The sequence below is a fragment of the Salmo salar genome, chromosome ssa13, assembly GCF_905237065.1.
Source record: "Salmo salar chromosome ssa13, Ssal_v3.1, whole genome shotgun sequence".
Classification (NCBI taxonomy): domain Eukaryota; kingdom Metazoa; phylum Chordata; class Actinopteri; order Salmoniformes; family Salmonidae; genus Salmo; species Salmo salar.
In genome coordinates, this window is record NC_059454.1 from 5,029,867 (window position 1) to 5,054,231 (window position 24,365).

The 24,365-nt window shown below is 40.3% G+C and overlaps 1 protein-coding gene and 1 non-coding gene across 2 annotated transcripts in view; one reads left to right on the forward strand and one right to left on the reverse strand.

Annotated features, from left to right (window-relative positions):
• LOC106566323 (CXXC-type zinc finger protein 1) overlaps positions 1–12,901 on the reverse strand; it is a 32,881-nt gene extending 19,980 nt beyond the window's left edge. The window contains exons 1-8 of the mRNA XM_014134234.2: positions 12,691–12,901; positions 11,927–12,057; positions 11,662–11,762; positions 11,280–11,449; positions 3,264–3,419; positions 2,518–2,673; positions 2,243–2,353; positions 868–1,094 (exon numbers count right to left, since the gene is read on the reverse strand). Coding sequence (XP_013989709.1) covers positions 868–1,094; positions 2,243–2,353; positions 2,518–2,673; positions 3,264–3,419; positions 11,280–11,449; positions 11,662–11,762; positions 11,927–12,057; positions 12,691–12,693 — 1,055 coding nt within the window. The 5' untranslated portion in view covers positions 12,694–12,901. The remainder of the gene's footprint in view (positions 1–867; positions 1,095–2,242; positions 2,354–2,517; positions 2,674–3,263; positions 3,420–11,279; positions 11,450–11,661; positions 11,763–11,926; positions 12,058–12,690) is intronic.
• trnaa-agc (transfer RNA alanine (anticodon AGC)) lies at positions 8,058–8,133 on the forward strand. The gene has a single exon. It is a non-coding gene; the product is annotated as a tRNA-Ala (tRNA).
• Positions 12,902–24,365: the final 11,464 nt, after the last annotated feature.

Consider the following 24,365-nt stretch of genomic DNA (forward strand, 5'->3'; position numbering starts at 1 on the left):
AAATATAGTTAATATAGATATAAATATTAAATTAAATATAGCTAATATAGATATAAAAATTACATTAAATTAAATATAGTTAATATAGATATAAATATTAAATTAAATATAGTTAATATAGATATAAATATTAAATTAAATTAAATATAGTTAATATAGATATAAATATTAAATTAAATTAAATATAGTTAACATAGATATAAATATTAAATTAAATATAGTTAATATAGATATAAAAATGTTATTAAATATAGTTAACATGATCACAGATAGTGTAAATGTGTTTGCTTTGTTAGATATTCTATTTTGATTCTATTATTTATTATTGATGTGTTTTGTTTTTTGATTGAAAAACAAGAACACTTAATAAAACTTTAAATAAAAAAATACAAAAAAAGAAACACTTTGTCATTACGGGGGTACTGTGTGTAGAAGGCTGTATCACAATAAAATGTGGAATAAGTCAAGGGGTATGAATACTTTCTGAAGGCACTGTAAACAGGGAGACTGCTGCCACTGCTGTATTCTCATAGATACGACTGGTTGTGGGGGTGGACATAAGGACGGGCAGAGCGACAGATATAAACAGATCCATGTCCAAAAGGTTTCCTACAAGTTTCCTTCAAGTTTCCTACAAGTTTCCTACAAGTTTCCTCAAGTTTCCTACAAGTTTCCTCAAGTTTCCTCAAGTCAAACAGGCCCAATCAATGCATTAAAAGACGACTTTATGTTTGTGATAAAAAATAAATGTTTTAACATAACTTTAAGTGATTTAAGACAATAAATATTTTACATTGATTAAGGGTTTGCTACTTAATTGACAGTACATTGTTTCCTAAATGATTCTGTAATAAGTATTCCTCTTACTTGGTAGCCAGTTTCATGCCGCAGTCCTCTGAGCAGTATTTGGAGCCGGCCCTGGCGACCTCCACACACCCTGGTCCCAAACACTGTCTCATCCCTCCTCCTCCTCCTCCTCCTCCTCCTCCACCGTCCCCCCGAGCCTCGCCGCTGCCCCCGCCACCCCTCTCACTGTGCTTCACTCGCTCACGGTGCTTCTGCTTCTGCTTGTGGCGACGCACCTCTTTCTCTTTCTGGAGGGGGAACAAGGGACAATAAAGGAGGTGGGTGATTAACTGGACTTCAGTCAACTGAGCACTACTTAAATAGTCAACCGTTTATGATATATCGCTCTATAATATATATCTCTATAATATATATCTCTATAATATCTCTCTCTATAATATATATCTCTATATCTCCATAATATATCTCTCTATAATATATATCTCTATATCTCCATAATATATCTCTCTATAATATATCTCTATAATATATGTCTTTATAATATATCTCTCTATATCTCTATAATATATATCTCTATAATATATATCTCTATATCTCCATAATATATCTCTCTATAATATATCTCTATAATATATATCTTTCTAATATATATCTCTATATCTCTATAATATATATCTCTATAATATATATCTCTATATCGCCATAATATATCTCTCTATTATATATATCTACATCTCTCTATAATATATATCTTCATAATATATCTCGCTATAATATATCTATAATATATCTCTATTATATATATATATATATCTCTATAATATATCTCTCTATAATATCTCTCTATAATATATATTTCTATAATATATCTCTCTATAATATATATTTCTATAATATCTCTATAATATCTCTCTCTATAATATATATCTCTATTATATATATCTCTATAATATCTCTATAATATATATCTCTCTATATCTCTATAAAATATATCTCTATAATATATATTTCTATATCTCCATAATATATCTCTCTATAATATATAATTCTATAATATCTCTCTCTATAATATCTCTCTATTATATATATCTCTATAATATATCTCTCTATAATATATCTCTCTATAATATATCTCTATAATATATATCTTTATAATATATCTCTATAATATATATTTCTATATCACCATAATATATCTCTCTCTATAATATATCTCTCTATAATATATTTCTCTATAATATCTCTCTCTATAATATGTCTCTAATATATCTCTCTAAATATATTACGCATTGTTGAAGAAAAGTTTGAAATTAAATCACGAGACAGATTACAATTAGGTTTATGGTCAATTAGACAGTTTTTTCCCCACATTGCTTTTGCAACACAAAACATGTCCCCATAACGTTATGGAGAAAAGGTCTAGTGCTTTCTGTACCTTGTCCTTCTTGTCCCATCTCTTCTCTCGTCTCTTGACGTGCTTAACCTTCACAGCCCTCTTCCTCTGCACGGGGTCAAAGGTCGCCTCCTCATCATCACTATGCCACGGCTGCATAGATACCACAAGGAGATAATCAATCAATAAATTAATACATGTATTGATCAATCAGCCAATCAAAATGTATTCACGTATCACTTTTAACTAACAAAGCTAGTATACTGTATGTATATGTGTGTGTGTGTATGTCTGTCTGTCCGTCCGTGTGTGTGTACCATATTGTTATCCTCGTAGCCTGCAGCCTTGTACTGCTGGTAGAGCTCCATCTCATTCTCACTGTAGTCATCAAACAGAGGCCCTCCTCTTCTCAGACTCCCTCTGGCCCCCCGACCAGACAGGGCAAACTCCTCATCCTTTACACGAAGCATTTTCTACAGCGAGAGAGAGAGACAGAGAGAGAGACAGAGAGAGACAGAGAGAGAGAGAGACAGAGAGAGACAGAGAGAGACACAGAGAGACAGAGAGAGAGAGAGAGAGAGAGAGAGAGAGAGAGAGAGACAGAGACAGAGAGAGACAGAGAGACAGACAGAGAGAGAGAGAGACAGAGAGACAGAGAGAGAGAGAGAGAGAAAATGGTGCATCAAATATACTGAAGCGAATTCGGGGGGGCTTAACCCAGTCCAGGATTCAAAACTGGGTTCAACAACTGTCAACCCAAACATCTTTTAGGTAAAGAAATCCAAACCTATTGACGAGTTCGCTAGGAGTTTGGGTTAGATGTCACTACAATAACGTCAGTTTCAGAGGCTTCATTAGCGTAAATGAACAAAGAATGCATTTTGTCGAGGTTTGGTGATTTCTTGGGAGTACTAGAATAGTCTATGGTCCAAACGCACCCTCTATCTACCTTTATGGACTCACCCTCTATCTACCTTTATGGACTCACCCTCTATCTACCTTTATGGACTCACCCGCTATCTACCTTTATGGACTCGCCCTCTATCTACCTTTATGGACTCACCCGGGCTCGGACGTCGCACTGCCTGAGTCTGCACTTCTGTCTGATCTTATTGGGTCCTCCAAACTTCTTCATGTCTTTACAGAAATCACACTGAGCACAGTCCTCAGTCCTCCTGCACGGCTCACACTCTCCACACATACGGGCCGAACGCTTCACCTGCACACAAGGGAATCACAATTGGAATCACACTGGAATCACATTGGGTTTATACAGGCAGCCCAAGTCTGATTTTTTTTAACCACTTATTGGCCTTTAACCAATCAGATCTTTGCCAATAATGGGGCGAAATATCAGAATTGGGCTGCCTGTGTACAATTTACATTTTAGTAATTTAGCAGATGCTATTATCCAGAGCGACTTACAGTTAGAACACTTCTCTTAAAGATAGCTAGGTGGGACGAGCACATATCACAGTAGTTAGTATATTCAGATAGCTAGGTGGGACAACCACATATTACAGTAGTTAGTATATTCAGATAGCTAGGTGGGACAACCACATATCACAGTAGTTAGTATATTCAGATGGCTAGGTGGGACAACCACATATCACAGTAGTTAGTATATTCAGATAGCTAGGTGGACAACCATATATCACAGTAGTTAGTATATTCAGATAGCTAGGTGGGACAACCACATATTACAGTAGTTAGTATATTCAGATAGCTAGGTGGACAACCACATATCACAGTAGGTAGTTTATTCATCTTCAGATAGCTAGGTGGACAACCACATATCACAGTAGTTAGTATATTCATCTTCAGATAGCTAGGTGGGACGACCACATATCACAGTAGTTAGTATATTCAGATAGCTAGGTGGGACAACCACATATCACAGTAGTTAGTATATTCATCTTCAGATAGCTATGTGGGACAACCACATATCACAGTAGTTAGTATATTCAGATAGCTAGGTGGGACAACCACATATCACAGTAGTTAGTATATTCAGATAGCTAGGTGGGACAACCACATATCACAGTAGTTAGTATATTCAGATAGTTAGGTGGACAACCACATATTACAGTAGTTAGTATATTCATCTTCAGATAGCTAGGTGGACAACCACATATCACAGTAGTTAGTATATTCAGATAGCTAGGTGGGACAACCACATATCACAGTAGTTAGTATATTCAGATAGCTAGGTGGGACAACCACATATCACAGTAGTTAGTATATTCAGATAGTTAGGTGGACAACCACATATTACAGTAGTTAGTATATTCATCTTCAGATAGCTAGGTGGACAACCACATATTAGTAGTTAGTATATTCAGATAGCTAGGTGGACAACCACATATCACAGTAGTTAGTATATTCAGATAGCTAGGTGGAGCAACCACATATTACAGTAGTTAGTATATTCAGATAGCTAGGTGGACAACCACATATCACAGTAGTTAGTATATTCAGATAGCTAGGTGGACAACCACATATTACAGTAGTTAGTATATTCAGATAGCTAGGTGGGACAACCACATATCACAGTAGTTAGTATATTCAGATAGCTAGGTGGGACAACCACATATCACAGTAGTTAGTATATTCAGATAGCTAGGTGGGACAACCACATATCACAGTAGTTAGTATATTCAGATAGCTAGGTGGACAACCACATATTACAGTCGTGAAGGTGTGAAGGCCAAGAGACCAGACGTGGCAGAACTGAGTTCTCAGGTTGGGATGTACGGTTTGAGCATATCCTGAAGGTAGATCTGGGCAGTTCTTCTTGCACCAGGGTCTTGTAGTGGGTTCGAGCTTCGACTGGAAACCAGTGGAGTGTGCGGAGGAACAGGGTGACATGAGAAAACTTGGGAAAGGTAAACACCTGGTGGGCTGCGGCATTCTGGATAAGTTGCAGTGGTTTGAAGGCACAAGCGGGAGCCCAGCCAACAGCGAGTTGCAGTAGTCCAGGCGGGAGATGACGAGTGCCTGGATTAGGACCTGCGCCGCTTCCTGTGTGAGGAAAGGTCGTATTCTACAGATGTTTCACTTCCTGTGTGAGGAAAGGTCGTATTCTACGGATGTTCCTCTTCCTGTGTGAGGTAGGGTCGTACTCTAATGATGTTCCACTTCCTGTGTGAGGAAAGGTCGTACTCTACGGATGTTCCTCTTCCTGTGTGAGGAAAGGTCGTACCCTACGGATGTTCCACTTCCGGTGTGTGGTAGGGTCGTACTCTAAAGATGTTCCACTTCCTGTGTAAGGTAGGGTCGTACCCTACGGATGTTCCACTTCCTGTGTGAGGAAAGGTCGTATTCTACATATGTTCCTCTTCCTGTGTGAGGAAAGGTCGTATTCTACGGATGTTCCTCTTCCTGTGTGAGGAAAGGTCGTACCCTACGGATGTTCCACTTCCTGTGTGAGGAAAGGTCGTATTCTACATATGTTCCTCTTCCTGTGTGAGGAAAGGTCGTATTCTACGGATGTTCCTCTTCCTGTGTGAGGAAAGGTCGTATTCTACGGATGTTCCTCTTCCTGTGTGAGGAAAGGTCGTACCCTACGGATGTTCCTCTTCCTGTGTGAGGTAGGGTCATACCCTACGGATGTTGTAGAGCATGAACCTGCAGGAGCGAGTCACTTCTTTTTTTAAATGTTTGTAGAGAACAACAGGGTGTTGTCCAGGGGTCACACCAAGGTTATTTGCACTCTGGGAGGGGGAACAAGTTTAGCTTTCCTCCATTTTCGCTCAGCTGCCCGCAGCCCTGTTCTATAGTGTGTCTCTCAGCCACGGGAGTTCGAGCCGGCCAGGAGTTAAGGGAACAGTGGGAGGTGGAAAGGGAGGAGAGTAGAGTCAAAGAGACCGAGTCATGAGAGAAGGGAGAGATGATAGGATAGAAGAGGAGAGAGTAGTGGGAGAGAGAGAGAGACCATCTGGGTATGGGTGAGTGGGTAGGACCATCTGGGTAGGGGTGAGTGGGTAGGACCATCTGGGTAGGGCTGAGTGGGGAGGACCATCTGGGTAGGGGTGAGTGGGTAGGACCAGCTGGGTAAGGCTGAGTGGGGAGGATCATCTGGGTAGGGCTGAGTGGGTAGGACCATCTGGGTAGGGGTGAGTGGGTAGGACCATCTGGGTAAGGCTGAGTGGGGAGGACCATCTGGGTAGGGCTGAGTGGGTAGGACCATCTGGGTAGGGGTGAGTGGGTAGGACCATCTGGGTAGGGGTGAGTGGGTAGGACCATCTGGGTAAGGCTGAGTGGGGAGGACCATCTGGGTAGGGCTGAGTGGGGAGGACCATCTGGGTAGGGGGGAGTGGGGAGGACCATCTGGGTAGGGGCGAGTGGGTAGGACCATCTGGGTAGGGGGGAGTGGGTAGGCCCATCTGGGTAGGGGTGAGTGGATAGGACCATATGGGTAGGGCTGAGTGGGTAGGGTAGGAGATGTGAGAATGACCATCTGAGTAGGGGTGCGTGGGTAGGGTAGCAGGAGAGATGGAGATACAAGGAGACAAAGTAGTGATCGGAAACCTGTAGGTTGCAGTGAGATTAGTAGAAGAACAGCCTCTAGTGAAGATTAGTCCAAGCGTATTGCCTGGGAGTGGGATAGGACTGGGAAAGGGTAAGGTCAAAAGAGACAAGCAGGGAAAATAAGACGTGGAAAGAAATGAGACAATGTCGGGAGGTTGAAGTCTCCCAGTACGATGAGCGGTAAGCCATCATCGGGAAATTAGCTTATTAAGGTGTCAAGTTCATTGAGGAACTCTTCAAGGGCACCTGGTGGGTGATAGATGACAACAATGTTACGCTTCAGTGGAAAAATGACAGTGACAGCATGGAATTCAAATGAGGAGATGAACAGGTGAGAGAGGGAGAAAAGAGAAAATCTCCCATTTAGGAGAAATGAGTAGCCCTGTGCCATCACCGTGACGACCAGACGCTCTCAGACTACGAGAGAACCCATAGAGAGATGACGAGAGAGCAGCTGGAGTAGTCGTGTTCTCTGGGGAAATCCATGTCTCCGTCAGGGACAAAAAGTCAAGGGACTTTTTTAGTGTAACAAAGGCTGAGATGTAACTGAGATGGCTACTTTATTCACTTCAAATCAAATCAAATGTATTTATATAGCCCTTCTTACATCAGCTGATATCTCAAAGTGCTGTACAGAAACCCAGCCTAAAACCCCAAACAGCAAGCAATGCAGGTGTAGAAGCACAGTGGCTAGGAAAAACTCCCTAGAAAGGCCAAAATCTAGGAAGAAACCTAGAGAGGAACCAGGCTATGAGGGGTGGCCAGTCCTCTTCTGGCTGTGCCGGGTGGAGATTATAACAGCACATGGCCAAGATGTTCAAATGTTCATAAATGACCAGCAGGGTCAAATAATAATAATCATAGTAGTTGTCGAGGGTGCAACAAGTCAGTAACACAAGAGTAAGTGTCAGTTGGCTTTTTCATAGCCGATCTTTGAGAGTATCTCTACTTCATACTAACTAGGCTGTTTTTCATTTAAAAAGTTTAAATTCGCTAGTCTGTCAAGCCCTCTCCCTCTAGAATGAACTATATATATATATATATATATATATATATATATATATATATATATAAATGCATCTTCCAGCAATCTATTTATAGGATAGGTCCTTGTCAGTCACAGAGTGAGCAACGTCTGACTGACTGTCCCATCTCCCGGTACAATTTGTGTTCGTTGCGGTTGGTTGGATTCGAATTTCTTTACACGGAGGAGGAAGAAAACGCACGTTTCATTATTGTTTTCTAACACATATATTTTCTTTCACCGTGTGTCAAATAGCCAGCCACACTGAGTCGTGGCGCATAGGCGATCTACTGTGATCTACTGGGTCCTGTGTAGCTCAGTTGGTAGAGCATGGGGTTAGCAACGCCAGGGTTGTGGGTTTGATTCCCACGGGGGACCAGTACGGGGGGAAAAAATGTATGAAATGTATGTATTCATGACTGTAAGTCGCTCTGGATAAGAGCGTTGACTAAAATGTAAATGTAAATTTGATTGAATACTGAACAGCAAGTGTTCAATAGTTCATAAAAAAAAGTGTCGAACTGACTGAATAAAGTAGATTCTCCTATATCCCTTTACCATTCATAAATTTACATTTACATCATTTAGCAGACGCTCTTATCCAGAGCCACTTACAGTAGTGAATGGATATATTTCATACATTTTTTTCCCGTACTGGTCCCCCGTGGGAATCGAACCCACAACCCTGGTGTTGCAAGCACCATGCTCTACCAACTGAGCCACACGGGACCAGCAATCTATTTATAGGAAAGGTCCTTGTCAGTCACAGAGTGAGCAACGACAGTCGTCCCGTCTCCCGGTACAATTTGTGTTCATTGCGGTTGGTTGGATTCGAATTTCTTTACATGGAGGAGGAAGAAAACGCACATCTCATTATTGTTTTCTAAAAACTTACATAAAAACATGTTTTCTATAAATCATACAACCTGGTTATATTTTCAAAGTTATTGCATCGGGACAAGCAAACCAAAATATTTCCTTGGTTTTTCTTTTCCTAGTCATTAGCTGTCATAGTAATGACAGGTGTGTGCGCAGTGGTGTAGGCCAGTACTAGGACCCCTGGGGGTACTTGGCCTATCCACAGGGGGTACTTGGCCTATCCACAGGGGGTACTAGGACCCCTGGGGGTACTTGGCCTATCCACAGGGGGTACTTGGCTTATCCACAGGGGGCACTTGGCCTATCCACAGGCTGTACTTGGCCTAGCCACAGTCCACTAGCTAGCTAGCCACAACAGTCAACTAGCTAGCTAGCCACAGCAGTCGACTAGCTAGCTAGCCACAGCAGTCGACTAGCTATCTAGCCACAGCAGTCGACTAGCTAGCTAGCCACAGCAGTCGACTAGCTAGCTAGCCACAGCAGTCGACTAGCTAGCTAGCCACAGCAGTCGACTAGCTAGCTAGCCACAGCAGTCCACTAGCTAGCTAGCCACAGCAGTCCACTAGCTAGCTAGCCACATCAGTCCACTAGCTAGCTAGCCACAACAGTCCACTAGCTAGCTAGCCACAACAGTCCACTAGCTAGCTAGCCACAACAGTCCACTAGCTAGCTAGCCACAACAGTCCACTAGCTAGCTAGCCACAACAGTCGACTAGCTAGCTAGCCACAACAGTCCACTAGCTAGCTAGCCTCAACAGTCGACTAGCTAGCTAGCCACAACAGTCCACTAGCTAGCTAGCCACAACAGTCCACTAGCTAGCTAGCCACAACAGTCCACTAGTTAGCTAGCTAGCCACAACAGTCCACTAGCTAGCTAGCCACAGCAGTCGACTAGCTAGCTAGCTAGCCACAGCAGTCCACTAGCTAGCTAGCTAGCCACAGCAGTCCACTAGCTAGCTAGCCACTGCAGTCCACTAGCTAGCTAGCCACAACAGTCCACTAGCTAGCTAGCCACAACAGTCCACTAGCTAGCTAGCCACAAAAGTCCACTAGCTAGCTAGCCACAACAGTCCACTAGCTAGCTAGCCACAACAGTCGACTTGCCAGCCAGCCACAACAGTCGACTAGCCAGCCAGCCACAACCGTCCACTAGCCAGCTAGCCACAACAGTCCACTAGCTAGCTAGCCACAACAGTCCACTAGCCAGCTAGCCACAACAGTCCACTAGCCAGCTAGCCACAACAGTCCACTAGCTAGCTAGCCACAACAGTCCACTAGCTAGCTAGCCACAACAGTCCACTAGCTAGCTAGCCACAACAGTCGACTAGCTAGCTAAGTAGCTGTTTAGATTTTAACACATTCACTCATTTGTTTGTAAACAATTAACAAGTTTCCACAAGTTCTTGTCAAACTGTCAACAGAGCAGCTAACAAGCAATAAGATATGTCAAATAACCGTCTAAAAACCACAAGAGGGCAAATATCAGATTAGACCGTTCCGATACAAGGCGCACAGCCAGGAATCAGATTTGACCGTTCAGACACAAGGCGCATGGCCAGGAATCAGATTTGACCGTTCGGACACAAGGCGCATGGCCAGGAATCAGATTTGACCGTTCAGACACAAGGCGCATGGCCAGGAATCAGATTTGACCGTTCGGACACAAGGCGCATGGCCAGGAATCAGATTTGACCGTTCGGACACAAGGCGCATGGCCAGGAATCAGATTTGACCGTTCGACACAAGGCGCATGGCCAGGAATCAGATTTGACCGTTCGGACACAAGGCGCATGGCCAGGAATCAGATTTGACCGTTCGGACACAAGGCGCATGGCCAGGAATCAGATTTGACCGTTCAGACACAAGGCGCACGGCCAGGAATCAGATTTGACCGTTCAGACACAAGGCGCACGGCCAGGAATCAGATTTGACCGTTCAAACACAAGGCGCATGGCCAGGAATCAGATTTGACCGTTCGGACACAAGGCGCATGGCCAGGATTCAGATTTGACCGTTCAGACACAAGGCGCATGAATCAGATTTGTATATGATTTCAACCATTCTACCATTTATTCATCATTATTCCTACATTTGAAAATGTAAAAAAAAAGGTAAATAGTAAATTGCGCATTTATAAACACTATTTTAAATGATTTAATAATGGACTACTTAACTTATTGTCAACGCAAAATTATTTATAAGGTATTTGTTGATGTTTATTAATGAATGGGTTGACTCAAAATGTATACACATATTTATAAATGTATTTCTATAGGTCATGGATGGCATATTTAAGCAATTACGCATGTGGTATTTAAAATAAATAAAAGTTTTTACCTTTATTTAACTAGGCAAGTCAGTTAAGAACAAATTCTTATTTTCAATGACAGCCTAGGAACAGTGGGTTAACTGCCTTGTTCAGGGGCAGAACAACAGATTTTTACCTTGTCAGCTCAGGGATTTGATCTTGCAACCTTTTGGTTACAAGTCCAACGCTCTAACCACTAGGCTACCCTGCCACCCCATGGCCAATATACCATGGCTAAGGACTGTTCTTAGGCGCTCGGGTAACGTGGAAAAATGTCAAGGGGTATGAATATTCTTTCTGAAGGCGCTGTATATATTTAGTGAACTATTGGTTGTTACCCGTGAACCTCGGCAGTGTTCTATATTCAGGTCTGGAGTGTGATGCTGCTTCTCCATCTTTTCCAGGTCTCCCGTCTCCTTCTCTGTTTTCTCCTGGTCTCCCGTCTCCTTCTCCATCTTTTCCTTGGTCTTCTTGGGACGATACTTTATCTCCAGGGTCCCGTCTTTGGCTAGATAACAACACAAGAAATCAGTGGGTTTAATTCATTTAAACGATTGGATGTACATATCACAGATTGGCCCTTTAACTCAAGACTGCTTCATTGGTCGTTTTCATTTTAGATCACAAAAGGAGTGCCGTGGTTTTCGTGTTTTGTCTCTTTTTCTCGACACGTCTGCATTGTTTGGTTATCATCATTTCCGAAACAGAGGACAGACTTACCACGACATTTCTCACAGTACCACACCCGGATGACTTTAGCTGCCTTCTCTGATATGCCGATGCAGTCACCGTGAAACCACTCGTTACAGCAGTCACAACCACTGCAGAGACAGAGACAGGGGAAACACACATATATATGAGAGGCCTGTTCCACCGTCCATCTGTCTGTCGTTTGTCATCTTTGTTCAGACAGACAGACAGACAGACAGACAGACAGACAGACAGACAGACAGACAGACAGACAGACAGACAGACAGACAGTTACATCATGAAGCAGTTGATGTCAGGTCTGCGACAGATACAGTAGACAGGTGCGTTCTCCCCCTCCATCATGGGTCCTACAGGTCTGTCAGGGCCAGGGGCTGGGTCGAGGTCTGATACCTCACTGTGACTGTCCTGAGGGGTAGAGGAGCAGAAGCAACATTTCATACATCTGGAGTGTGTGTGTGTGTGTGTGTGTGTGTGTGTGTGTGTGTGTGTGTGTGTGTGTGTGTTATTTGCCCATGGTGATGATAGCCTAAATTAGCTCAATTCTGATCATGTCAACAGAAGAAACAATATTTACAAAAAAAAAAAACGATAATAGATTGACTAAGGAAATTGGCTTTAGGTATCCATATTTAAAAGTATATTATTAAAATCTGTACTCATCTTCTTGCTCGGCGTTCACACTGGCAGCCCAATTCTGATCTTCCACTAAATTAATATTTTCTCCCAATCAGATCAGCTCTTTGCCAATAACTGGACAAATGTTGGCAATAATTGAGCAAAATGTTGGCAATATTTAACTGGGCTCCTTGTGTAAACATTGATTTTGTTTTTGATTTGAAAACATCAGGTATCAAATTAACGAATGAATTAATGTATATCAGAATTTTTAACATGAATTGACCATGACTAGAATAAGGAATATAAATCTGTTTTGCGATGCAGAATCACACATACACACATCACCGTATCATCCCGCTTTGTGAAGATGGAGAATGCCATGAGTAGATGCTGAAAATGATGAGACGCTCTTTCACTTACCATGATGACTGGGGATCGCGTTGGGAAAGACACTTACAGGAAAAACCGGGTGCAGTAGAGAAATAATGTCCAACTACTGCATGAGAAAATAAAACATTTTGATTTCTACATTTACATGTTTTGATTTAGTACGATTTTAGTTCAAAACATCTGCAGAAAATGGTTGTTTCCGGTTCGTCCTTCTTCGGTTATTTGTTAAATGGAGCCACAGGCAGCGTTCAGAGGTAGCGCCACCTGCTGTTTGGTAGGAGGTAATGCAAGTCCAATTTCTACCACTCTGATCTGAAAAGTACTGCGTGCCACCCCAACATGAAACAATACAAAAATATTCATTTTTTTTCCCCCCCCCGGACGTTGAAATCAGGTGCATTTTAGGTGCTCAAAAATACCTATTTTTACCTATCTTTCCGGATAGGTAAATTGCGGTAAATTGCGGTCATTGATTCTACAGCCAAATATCAACTTCGCATACATTTTCAGTGAGGTAATTTTTATATCACAACACTTGTTTAAACCTGAAGGTCACAACAGAACAGGTATTACTGTTCCCTTCTGCCTCTACCGCTTATCTTAGCTTTTTAAAAATGCTTAAAAACTGGCAGCAATGATGTTGAAAGCAACTCAAGCAACTGAATAAACCAACAGACCAGTTCAACTACAATAACATTCTCAGTAAGTCCGGACAAAGATGAATTGCCCCGCTTCACTTTCCTCCACATCCCGACTAAATACTAAAATAAATCACATGTGTTCTTTTTGGGCCAATATATGCGTCTCTTTGTTTATAACGTACTGTCCACTCTCCCTTGAGGCTTTCCCAAGTTGATGCCCAATCGACCAGACAGCCTGAGATCATGTCCGAACCTCGGATTGGACCGTGAAATATACGGTATCACCTGCAGGCGCCGGGCAGACGTTTCATTCCTCTCTCATGCTGTCATACTTTTATCTTAACGCGGGACGTCCCTCATTAATAAACAAACAGTCGGTTCAATTCATGGTTATTGCATCATTTTCAGCTCTATTAGAAGCGATTAATTGACGAAAAATCAGAGATCAGAGCATTCATCAGCAATTCATCAGCAAAGACGCAGTGCAAGCTGATAGTACTTTGGACAACTAAATTGAAGTCAAAATAATTGATGAAATCGAAGTGTGTCAGCTGTATGGGGATTTACGATTCCTAATTTACATTTTACCGGTACTACCAGTAGTAGTAGACCAACCGATAACCACAACGGAAGGCGTCTGAAGAGATGACGCGCCGCGGAGACCAGCGGAACGCACACACTTCCAGCAGGTCAGCAGGTGGACGCTTTTCGGTGGCAGCCAGACCAGACAGTCCGTGGAGGATGTGGTGAGAAAAGTTACTGGGCCCCATTTTAGTCCAGCTTGCTCTATATAGATTGACGCTTCTCATTGTGCATGTTACAAAACATTTTTGTTGTTGTTGATGATGATGAAAGGTTATACTCTATGGTTGGATTTATGTATTTTATCCAATGCTACATTAATTTGGCAGACCTACCTTGATTGACCCTCTTTCCACAAGGCCTACTAGTCTATGAGAGGCCTAATCATATTTGTATGAATATTTTGTTAACGTCTATAGGCTATAGAGATACATTCAGGTAATTAATATGCATCAACATTTTAATTTGATTACAATTATTTATTGTCAATCATTCTTGAATTTGTTAGGCTATAAAATTAATTAGATTCATGAACTGATAATAAAAAAAACTTTTTTTTTTCAATCATTTTTTAATTTGATAGAAATTGCATTCTATTATACATCCTATATGAATAATGTTTATTAATGTTCATTTGATATTAATAATTGGAAAATCAGTCTGAAAGTGAATATTTCTCCTATTGTTCATGTCCATATAGCCTAGTACAATGTGATAAAGTACTGTTATTCCTTATCCACTTAATGTAATTATTTTCTCGCCTCACTTTTCTGGGGGGGGGAAATCCGTTAAACAGTGAATCAATTTTGTCTGGCCTAATGTGGTTACATAAATTATTTTTCTTGCTATGACTGTGATGTGATGCTCTAATGTAATTTTTTTTAAATTGTGAAAACAAACTTGCAAAGTATGTTGGGTATTATTCTAATGAGCTCTGCCCCCAAACCGGTAAACATTTGCTTGGTGCGGACCAGATGCAAACCTGAACGAATTATAGACGTCAAGGCTACGTTTCACAAGTTTGAACATCACAGTACAGTGAGACACAGTTTAGTACAGTAGAGCACAATAGAGTACAGTACGGTACAGTACATTACAGTGAGTACAGTAGAGTATAGTTTAATTCAGTAGAGTACAGTACTGTATAGTTTAATTCAGTACAGTACAGTACAGTGCAGTACAGTTTAATTCAGGAGAATTCAGTACAGTATAGTACTGTATAGTTTAATTCAGTAAAGTACAGTACTGTGTAGTTTAATTCAGTACAGTACAGTGCAGTACAGTTTACTTCAGGAGAATTCAGTACAGTATAGTACTGTATAGTTTAATTCAGTACAGCACAATACAGTGCAGTACAGTTTAATTCAGGAGAATTCACTACAGTACTCTATAGTTTAATTCAGTAGAGTACAGTACTGTATAGTTTAATTCAGTAGAGTACAGTATTGTATAGTTTAATTCAGTAGAGTAGAGTACAGTATAGTTTAATTCAGTAAAGTACAGTACTGTATAGTTTAATTCAGTACAGTACAGTACTGTATAGTTCAATTCAGTACAGTACAGTATAGTTTAATTCAGTACAGTACAGTATAGTTTAATTCAGTAAAGTACAGTACTGTATAGTTTAATTCAGTAAAGTACAGTACAGTATAGTTTAATTCAGTACAGTACAGTACAGTTTTAATTCAGTAAAGTACAGTACTGTATAGTTTAATTCAGTATAGTATAGTACTGTATAGTTTAATTCAGTACAGTACAGTACAGTATAGTTTAATTCAGTACTGTACAGTTTAATTCAGTAAAGTACAGTACTGAATAGTTTAATTCAGTAAAGTACAGTACTGTATAGTTTAATTCAGTAAAGTACAGTACTGTATAGTTTAATTCAGTAAAGTACAGTACTGTATAGTTTAATTCAGTAGAGTAGAGTACAGTATAGTTTCATTCAGTAAAGTACAGTACTGTATAGTTTAATTGTAATGGTTGTCGTTGGATAAAGCGGACCAAGACGCAGCGGGGAAATCTTATTTTTTATTTAGTTGGCAAAGAAGGTGAACGAAAAATAAACACGTACACAAAAGAGAAACAACGACAAATAACAGTCCTGTAAGGCTTGAAGCTATACACAGAAACAATCTCCCACAAAACACAAACAAAACACATACCTATATATAGGACTCTCAATCAGAGGCAACTAAAAACACCTGCCTCCAATTGAGAGTCCAACACCCAATTACCTAGACACAGAAATACTAAACTAGAGAGAACATAGAAATACAAAAAACATAGAACATAACCCAAAACCCGGAAATAATAAATCAAACACCCTTCTAAACAAACCACCACCCCGAACCACATAAAACAAATACCCTCTGCCACGTCCTGACCAAACTACAATACAAATAACCCCTATTACTGGTCAGGACATGACATTAATTCAATAAAGTACAGTACTGTATAGTTTAATTCAGTATAGTTTAATTCAGTACAGTACAGTACTGTATAGTTTAATTCAGTAAAGTACAGTATAGTTTAATTCAGTAAAGTACAGTACTGTATAGTTTAATTCAGTAGAGTACAGTACTGTATAGTTTAATTCAGTACAGTACAGTACAGTACAGTATAGTTTAATTCAGTACAGTACAGTACAGTATAGTTTCATTCAGTAAAGTACAGTACTGTATAGTTTAATTCAGTACAGTACAGTATAGTTTAATTCAGTAAAGTACAGTACTGTATAGTTTAATTCAGTAGAGTACAGTACAGTTTAATTCAGTAGAGTAGAGTACAGTACAGTGTAGTTCAGTAGAGGACAGTACATTGTTGTGTCTTTGGCTATGCCGGATTAAGTGATATGATATGCTATTCTGTAAAATCCTTTCTCTGTAATTAATATTACCTGATTGAGCTAATCATGTAAATGTACTTAACTAGAAAGTCGGGGCACCACGAAAGAGTGTTTATAGAGCCGTTATCTTCCGAATAAACTCTTAAACACCCGGTAATCTTTTACATCAATAGCAGTCAATATTTAATTGTCACCTTATTTCAGTCTCATCTGAAAGTTGTAAATTCTTGGTTATCTTCACGAACCCTGGCTAACAAGTTGAATCAGCAATACAAAATGTGGTTTAATTATTTATTTACTAAATACCTAAACAGTCACACAGAATTACATCTACACAGAATGGATCATACATTTATTACAAATGATGTCATAAAGGAAAACGCCCCTGGCGGACGGAACAGTTATGACGGCTGGTTACACAAAGAAAAGGGGGGTTGGGTTTTGAATGAAAGTGCGGGAAGACTGAGGAACAAAAATATTTGGTGTCTCTATCGGGCCGTAGGCAGCTATGCTATCGTAAATACAGTATCTTATGCATTCTAAATAACCGCCCATTTGAAAAAGGAAAATGCAATAAATATTTACTCTGAGCTGCGCTTCGGTGGATTGGTCGTAGATATTAGGCCGGGTTGCCCAGCAGGGATCTCTGGTCCTCTGAAGAATGTCTAGTGGTGAACTGGAGCGTGGTAGAATGGATACTCTGTCCGTCCTCTCCTAGCCCACGTTTAGGGTATCGGAGAGGGTATCACTTCTATAGTGAATAAAAGTTCAAAGTTCATACCAAGTTGCCATACTTTTAAGCTCATGCTATATTCTGGCTGGTATAGTCGAAATTCATCCTTTCGGCGTGTAGGTCGTCACCTTCCCGTTGAGATTCAATGATAATTTCGTTAGGTTCCTGTCGTTCAACCAGAGCTCACGTTGAGGTTGGCTTAATTCTGTAGGTGATCTTTGTCCTTTCAACGCAGGGACCGTAAGTCCTCACATCCTTGGAACAGGAAGTTGAATTTTCATCAACGGGTTTATATATAGTGGTGAAAGAAGGGCGCTTCATAGTTTACAACCCATGTCTGTTCACTTGGGCGGGGCCTCTGAGTGAGCAGAGTGGTGTTCTTATGACAAACCGTTCTCTCATTAAGAAGCTAAAAATTACATTTCATCTTTTCACAAATAGTTTCATATTTAAACATTTAAATTGCACAACAATTCCATGTGAATCTGATAACTAGAATGTGTAGACTTTCTCAGATACAGTTTATGTCGTCCTGTCATCAGTAATAATGTCGCAGAAGCCAACTGATCTGACATCATTCATTAAGTACCAACGCATATTTTCAACTGGTTGGATTACCGAAATATGGTTCCGTTTCCCACCTTTTGATGTTCCCAGAATATCTATGTTAACAAAGGGCTTTTCAAAAGTCAACTCTATAGAGTAGAGAGAGAGAAAAGGGGGAAAGGTATTTATGGGGGTCATAAACCTCCCCCAACAGGCCAACGTCATGACAACAGTATAGTTTAATTCAGTAGAGTACAGTACAGTGTAGTTCAGTAGAGTAGAGTACAGTGTAGTTCAGTAGAGTAGAGTACAGTACAGTGTAGTTCAGTAGAGTACAGTACAGTATAATTTAATTCAGTAGAGTAGAGTACAGTACAGTGTAGTTCAGTAGAGTACAGTACAGTTTAGTTCAGTAGAGTAGAGTACAGTGTAGTTCAGTAGAGTACAGTACAGTTTAGTTCAGTAGAGTACAGCACAGTATAGTTTAATTCAGTAGAGTAGAGTACAGTACAGTTTAGTTCAGTAGAGTAGAGTACAGTTTAGTTCAGTATAGTACAGTACAGTTTAGTTCAGTAGAGTACAGTACAGTAAAGTTTAATTCAGTAGAGTAGAGTACAGTATAGTGTAGTTCAGTAGAGTAGAGTACAGTTTAGTTCAGTATAGTACAGTACAGTTTAGTTCAGTAGAGTACAGTACATTCAAGTAAAGTAGGGTACAATACAGTCCATTATACTTAACTGTTCTTTACTCTACTGTACTCTACAGTACTCTACAGTGCTCTACTGTACTCTACTGTACTCTACAGTGCTCTACTGTACTCTACTGTACTCTACAGTGCTCTACTGTACTCTACAGTGCTCTACTGTACTCTACTGTACTCTACAGTACTCTACAGTACTCTACAGTGCTATACTGTACGCTACAGTGCTCTACTGTACTCTACAGTGCTCTACTGTACTCTACAGTACTCTACAGTGCTCTACAGTACTCTACAGTGCTCTACTGTACTCTACAGTGCTCTACTGTACTGTATTGTGCTGGGCTGTCCAAACTTGTGAAACATAGATGTTTATGATTAGTTCAGATTTGGTCCGGTTCAGACCGGTCCTTCACAATACACAACAATACACACAAATCTAAAAAGTTAAAGAATACAATGAAGAAATATATAATGATTAGGACGAGCAATGTCGGAGTCCGGAGAGTATATACAGTTGAAGTCGGAAGTTAACATACACTTAGGTTGTAGTCATTAAAACTTTTCAACCACTCCACAAATGTATTGTTAACAAACTATAGTTTTGGCAAGTCGGTTAGGACATCTACTTTGTGCATGACACAAGTCATTTTTCCAACAATTGTTTACAGACAGATTATTTCACTTATAATTCACTGTATCACAATTCCAGTGTGTCAGAAGTTTACATACACTGTGCCTTTAAACAGCTTGGAAAATTCCAGAAAATGATGTCATGGCTTTAGAAGCTTCTGATAAGCTTTTTGACATAATTCGAGTCAATTGGAGGTGTACCTGTGGATGCATTTCAAGGCCTACCTTCAAACTCAGTGCCTCTTTGCTTGACATCATGGGAAAATCAAAAGAAATCAGTCAGGACCTCAGAAAAAGAATTGTAGACCTCCACAAGTCTGTTTCATCCTTCCCAAATGCCTGAAGGTACCACGTTCATCTGTACAAACAATAGTACGCAAATATAAACACCATGGGACCACACAGCCGTCATACCGCTCAGGAAGGAGACGCGTACCGTCTCCTAGAGATGAACGTACTATGGTCCGAAAAGTGCAAATCAATCCCAGAACAACAGCAAAGGACCTTGTGAAGATGCTGGAGGAAACAGGTACAAAAGTATCTATATCCACAGTTAAACGAGTCCTATATCGACAGAACATGAATGATGATTCCATATGTGATTCTACATGATTCCATATGTGTTATTTCATAGTTTTAATGTCTTCGCTATTATTCTACAATGTAGAAAATAGTACAAATAAAGAAAAACCCTTGAATGTGTTGGTGTGTCCAAACTTTTGACTGGTACTGTACTTGGTGATGTGAACATGTTTTTTTTAATGTAAGACACACGTGCAGTCTGCCATCTGAGAATCTGTTCAATGTTCTTAATCTTGACAGAAAATGGCCCCGTAGAGGATGGCTGCCGTTTTATCGGCTCATAACCAACCATGCTATTTTGTTTGTTTTTTGTCATTGTTTGTAACTTATTTTGTACATAATGTTTCTGCTACCGTCTCTTATGACCGAAAAGAGCTTCTGGACATCAGAACAGCGATTACTCACCTCAAACTGGACGAAGAGTTTTTCTTCAATGAGTCGGATGGGGGGGATATACTACTACAGACACCAGACCAGGCCCAGATCCCCGTGATTCGCTGGAAAAGGAAACGGAGGTTTCGTGGAAAGAGATCAGGGTGTCTTGTGAGGATCAGGCAACAAGTGGCTAATCTGCCCTTGCCTTCTATCCTGCTAGCCGACGTTCAATCACTGGAAAATAAACAGGACGAACTGAAAGCACGTATATCCTATCAACTGGACATTAAAAACTGTAATATCTTATGTTTCACTGAGTCGTGGCTGAACGACGACATTAATAACATACAGCTGGCGGGTTATACACTCTAACGGCAGGACAGAACAGCAGCCTCTGGTAAGACACGGGGCGGGGGCCTATGCATATTTGTAAACAACAGCTGGTGCACGATATCTAAGGAAGTCTCGAGGTTTTGCTCGCCTGAGGTAGAGTATCTCATGATAAGCTGTAGACCACACTAAGAGAGTTTTCATCTGTATTTTTCGTAGCTGTCTACATACCACCACAGACCGAGGCTGGCACTTAAACCGCACTCAATGATAAGCAAACATAAGCAAACAGGAAAACGCTAATTTTAACCATATTCAGAGGCTAAACAATGTTTGTTTAAAATTACATTGTTTACTAACAATTGAGTTGAACAAGTACATATTCTGAGTTCTGATGGGGTTCTGATGGAGTTCTGATGGGGTTCTGATGGAGTTCTGATGGAGTTCAGATGGGGTTCTGATGTGGTTCTGATGGAGTTCTGATGGGGTTCTGATGTAGATCTGATGTGGTTCTGATGTAGTTCTGATGTTTCTGATGGGGTTCTGATGTTGTTCTGATGGAGTTCTGATGTGGTTCTGATGGAGTTCTGATGGGGTTCTGATGGGGTTCTGATGGAGTTCTGATGTGGTTCTGATGGAGTTCTGATGGGGTTCTGATGGAGTTCAGATGGAGTTCAGATGGGGTTCTGATGTAGTTCTGATGGGGTTCTGATGTAGTTCTGATGGAGTTCTGATGGGGTTCTGATGGTATATAACAATTGGACTAAGCTCATGAAGCATTTATAATAAGTTATATTCTTCAAGTGTGTAAATAATTAAAAAGTCCAAAACGTTGATGAAACAATTACAGATGGACCCTTTCAATACTCTAATTTATAAATTTCTCAAGAGCATAGCACAATTGTTTGACCCTATCATAACCCATCATTATGAGGTTGCATTATGCCATCGTTTTATAACAGGGACCTAAACCTTGTATAGCATTAAAAGATTTAGATGCACTATTGTAAAGTGGTTGTTCCACTGGATATCATAAGGTGAATGCACCAATTTGTAAGTCGCTCTGGATAAGAGCGTCTGCTAAATGACTTAAATGTAAATGTAATGTATTAATTGACCTATGGCTCTATTCAATCCGTATGGCAGAAGTTCAGCGTTACAGGGGATTGTAATTTAAAGGCAAAGTTCCCACATTAGCGTAGACTGTATTCACGGTATACGCTACATAGGTTCGGATCAATGGGAAATTAACTTTACATTTCTATGGCGCAATCTGCAACCCTTCAGTGATCCAGATTGATTAAAGCCCCTACTGTAAAAAGGGTAACTTCAGTGATCCAGATTGATTAAAGCCCCTACTGTAAAAAGGGCAACTTCAGTGATCCAGATTGACCTGTCTCGGCGGATCATACAAAAATAAAATAGACAAATAGGGGACCTTCTTTCCACACCCATCATATAGATTCCAGGGTTGTTTTTCCACACCCATCATACAGATTCCAGGGTTGTTTTTCCACACCCATCATACAGATTCCAGGGTTGTTTTTCCACACCCATCATACAGATTCCAGGGTTGTTTTTCCACACCCATCATACAGATTCCAGGGTTGTTTTTCCACACCCATCATATAGATTTTTAGTTATATACTGAACACAAATATAAACGCAACATGAAACAATTTCACAGTTCATATTTTTGGGATTTAAACTTTATTTTAACCTTTATTTAACCTTTATTTAACCTTTATTTAACTAGGCAAGTCAGTGAAGAACAAATTCTTGTTTACAATGACGGCGTACCGGGGAACAGTGGGTTAACTGTCTTGTTCAGGGGGCAGAACGACAGATTTTTACCTTGATGTGAGGCTGATTGGATGTACTGCCAAATTCTCTAAAACAACTTTGCTTATGGTAGAGAAATAAACATTACATTCTCTGGCAACAGCTCTGATGGACATTCCTGTAGTCAACATGACAATTGCACGCTCCCTCAAAACTTGAGACATCTGTGGCATTGTGTTGTGTGACAAAACTGCACATTTTAGAGTGGCCTTTCATTGTTCCCAGCACAAGGTGCACCTGTGTGATGATCATCCTGTTTAATCATCTTCTTGATATGCCACACCTGTCAGTTAGATGGATTATCTTAGCGAAGGAGGAACGCTCACTAAACAGTGATGTAAACACATTTTGAGAGAAATTATATTTTTGTGCGTATGGATAATTTCTAAGATATTTTATTTCAGCTCGTGAAACATGTAAACAACATTTTACATGCTGCATTGATATTTTTGTTCAATGTGGATTCCACGGTTAAGTTGTTCCACACCCATAATATAGATTCCAGGGTTACCTTGTTCCACACCCATAATATAGATTCCAGGGTTAAGTTGTTCCACACCCATAATATAGATTCCAGGGTTAAGTTGTTCCACACCCTTAATATAGATTCTATGGTTAAGTTGTTCCACACCCATAATATAGATTCTATGGTTAAGTTGTTCCACACCCATAATATATATTCCAGGGTTAAGTTGTTCCACACCCATAATATATATTCCAGGGTTAAGTTGTTCCACACCCATAATATAGATTCCAGGGTTAAGTTGTTCCACACCCATCATATAGATTCCAGGGTTAAGTTGTTCCACACCCATAATATATATTCCAGGGTTAAGTTGTTCCACACCCATAATATATATTCCAGGGTTAAATTGTTCTACATATAAATTCCAGGATTAAGTTTCAGACCTGAATAAAAACACACAATCTTTCCAACAGCAAGAACATGTTTTATATTATAAGAGCATCAAATATTCACGTTTTCATATCGCTGCATTTTAATTTAACCCCCCCCCCAAAAAAAAAAATACCTACAGTATGTGTATATATATACAGCTAAAATTCCAAATTCCATAAAATGTTTGTCATCTTCAAAATAATGCCTGCTTTGATGCACACGTAATGTACTAATGTACTGACAATTTTACAATTACTATCTCCCTCCCTAGACACATACACAACATTAGATTACTGTCCATTCCCTTATGTTGTTACAGAGACATTGTAATACAGTCCATTCCAGAGTACATGTGTTATTGTTATTAGATAGTCTTAGTACGTACATTCATGTTTATAATACAGCTTCATTCAATAAGTGCTGACACATGCAACAAGAGATCGCAATAACGTCAAGAAGACGTTTAATTTATAAACAGCCTACTTCTCCTTCCTGTATCTTTACATACGTACGTACGCCTTCCCTCCAGACCATGACAACATCTGAGGATCAGACGGGTATATACGGCGGATGAATTAACTGTACAGCGGGGAGAGAATGGAAATGGCCCTTGCTTAAAGTCTGCTTGAATGTGGGAGCATCAGAGAAAGAACCAGTCGAAGCAACACACAGAGCGTTGGGAATTACATGACGTAGTACACAGGCTGAGTCTCTGTCCGTCAACCCTGGGCCAGCCAATCAGAAAGCGGTAAGTCCTGAGTGGTGGTGTGGGGGGGAGTTACAAGGGGAGGGGCCATGGTGGAGTAGGAAGTGTGGGGGGGGTTGCAGGATTGGAGGAGAGGCACTGTGTGCAAAATCTTTTTGATAAAGCCAGTTATCTTAAATCCGTATGAAGACCAACTGTATGTTAACGAGCGGGGTTGTTAGCGACTCGGGCTAGTTAGTAACTGCTAGATCAAACCAGACGTCCATAGTACTTTAGTTCCAATGGCTCGCAC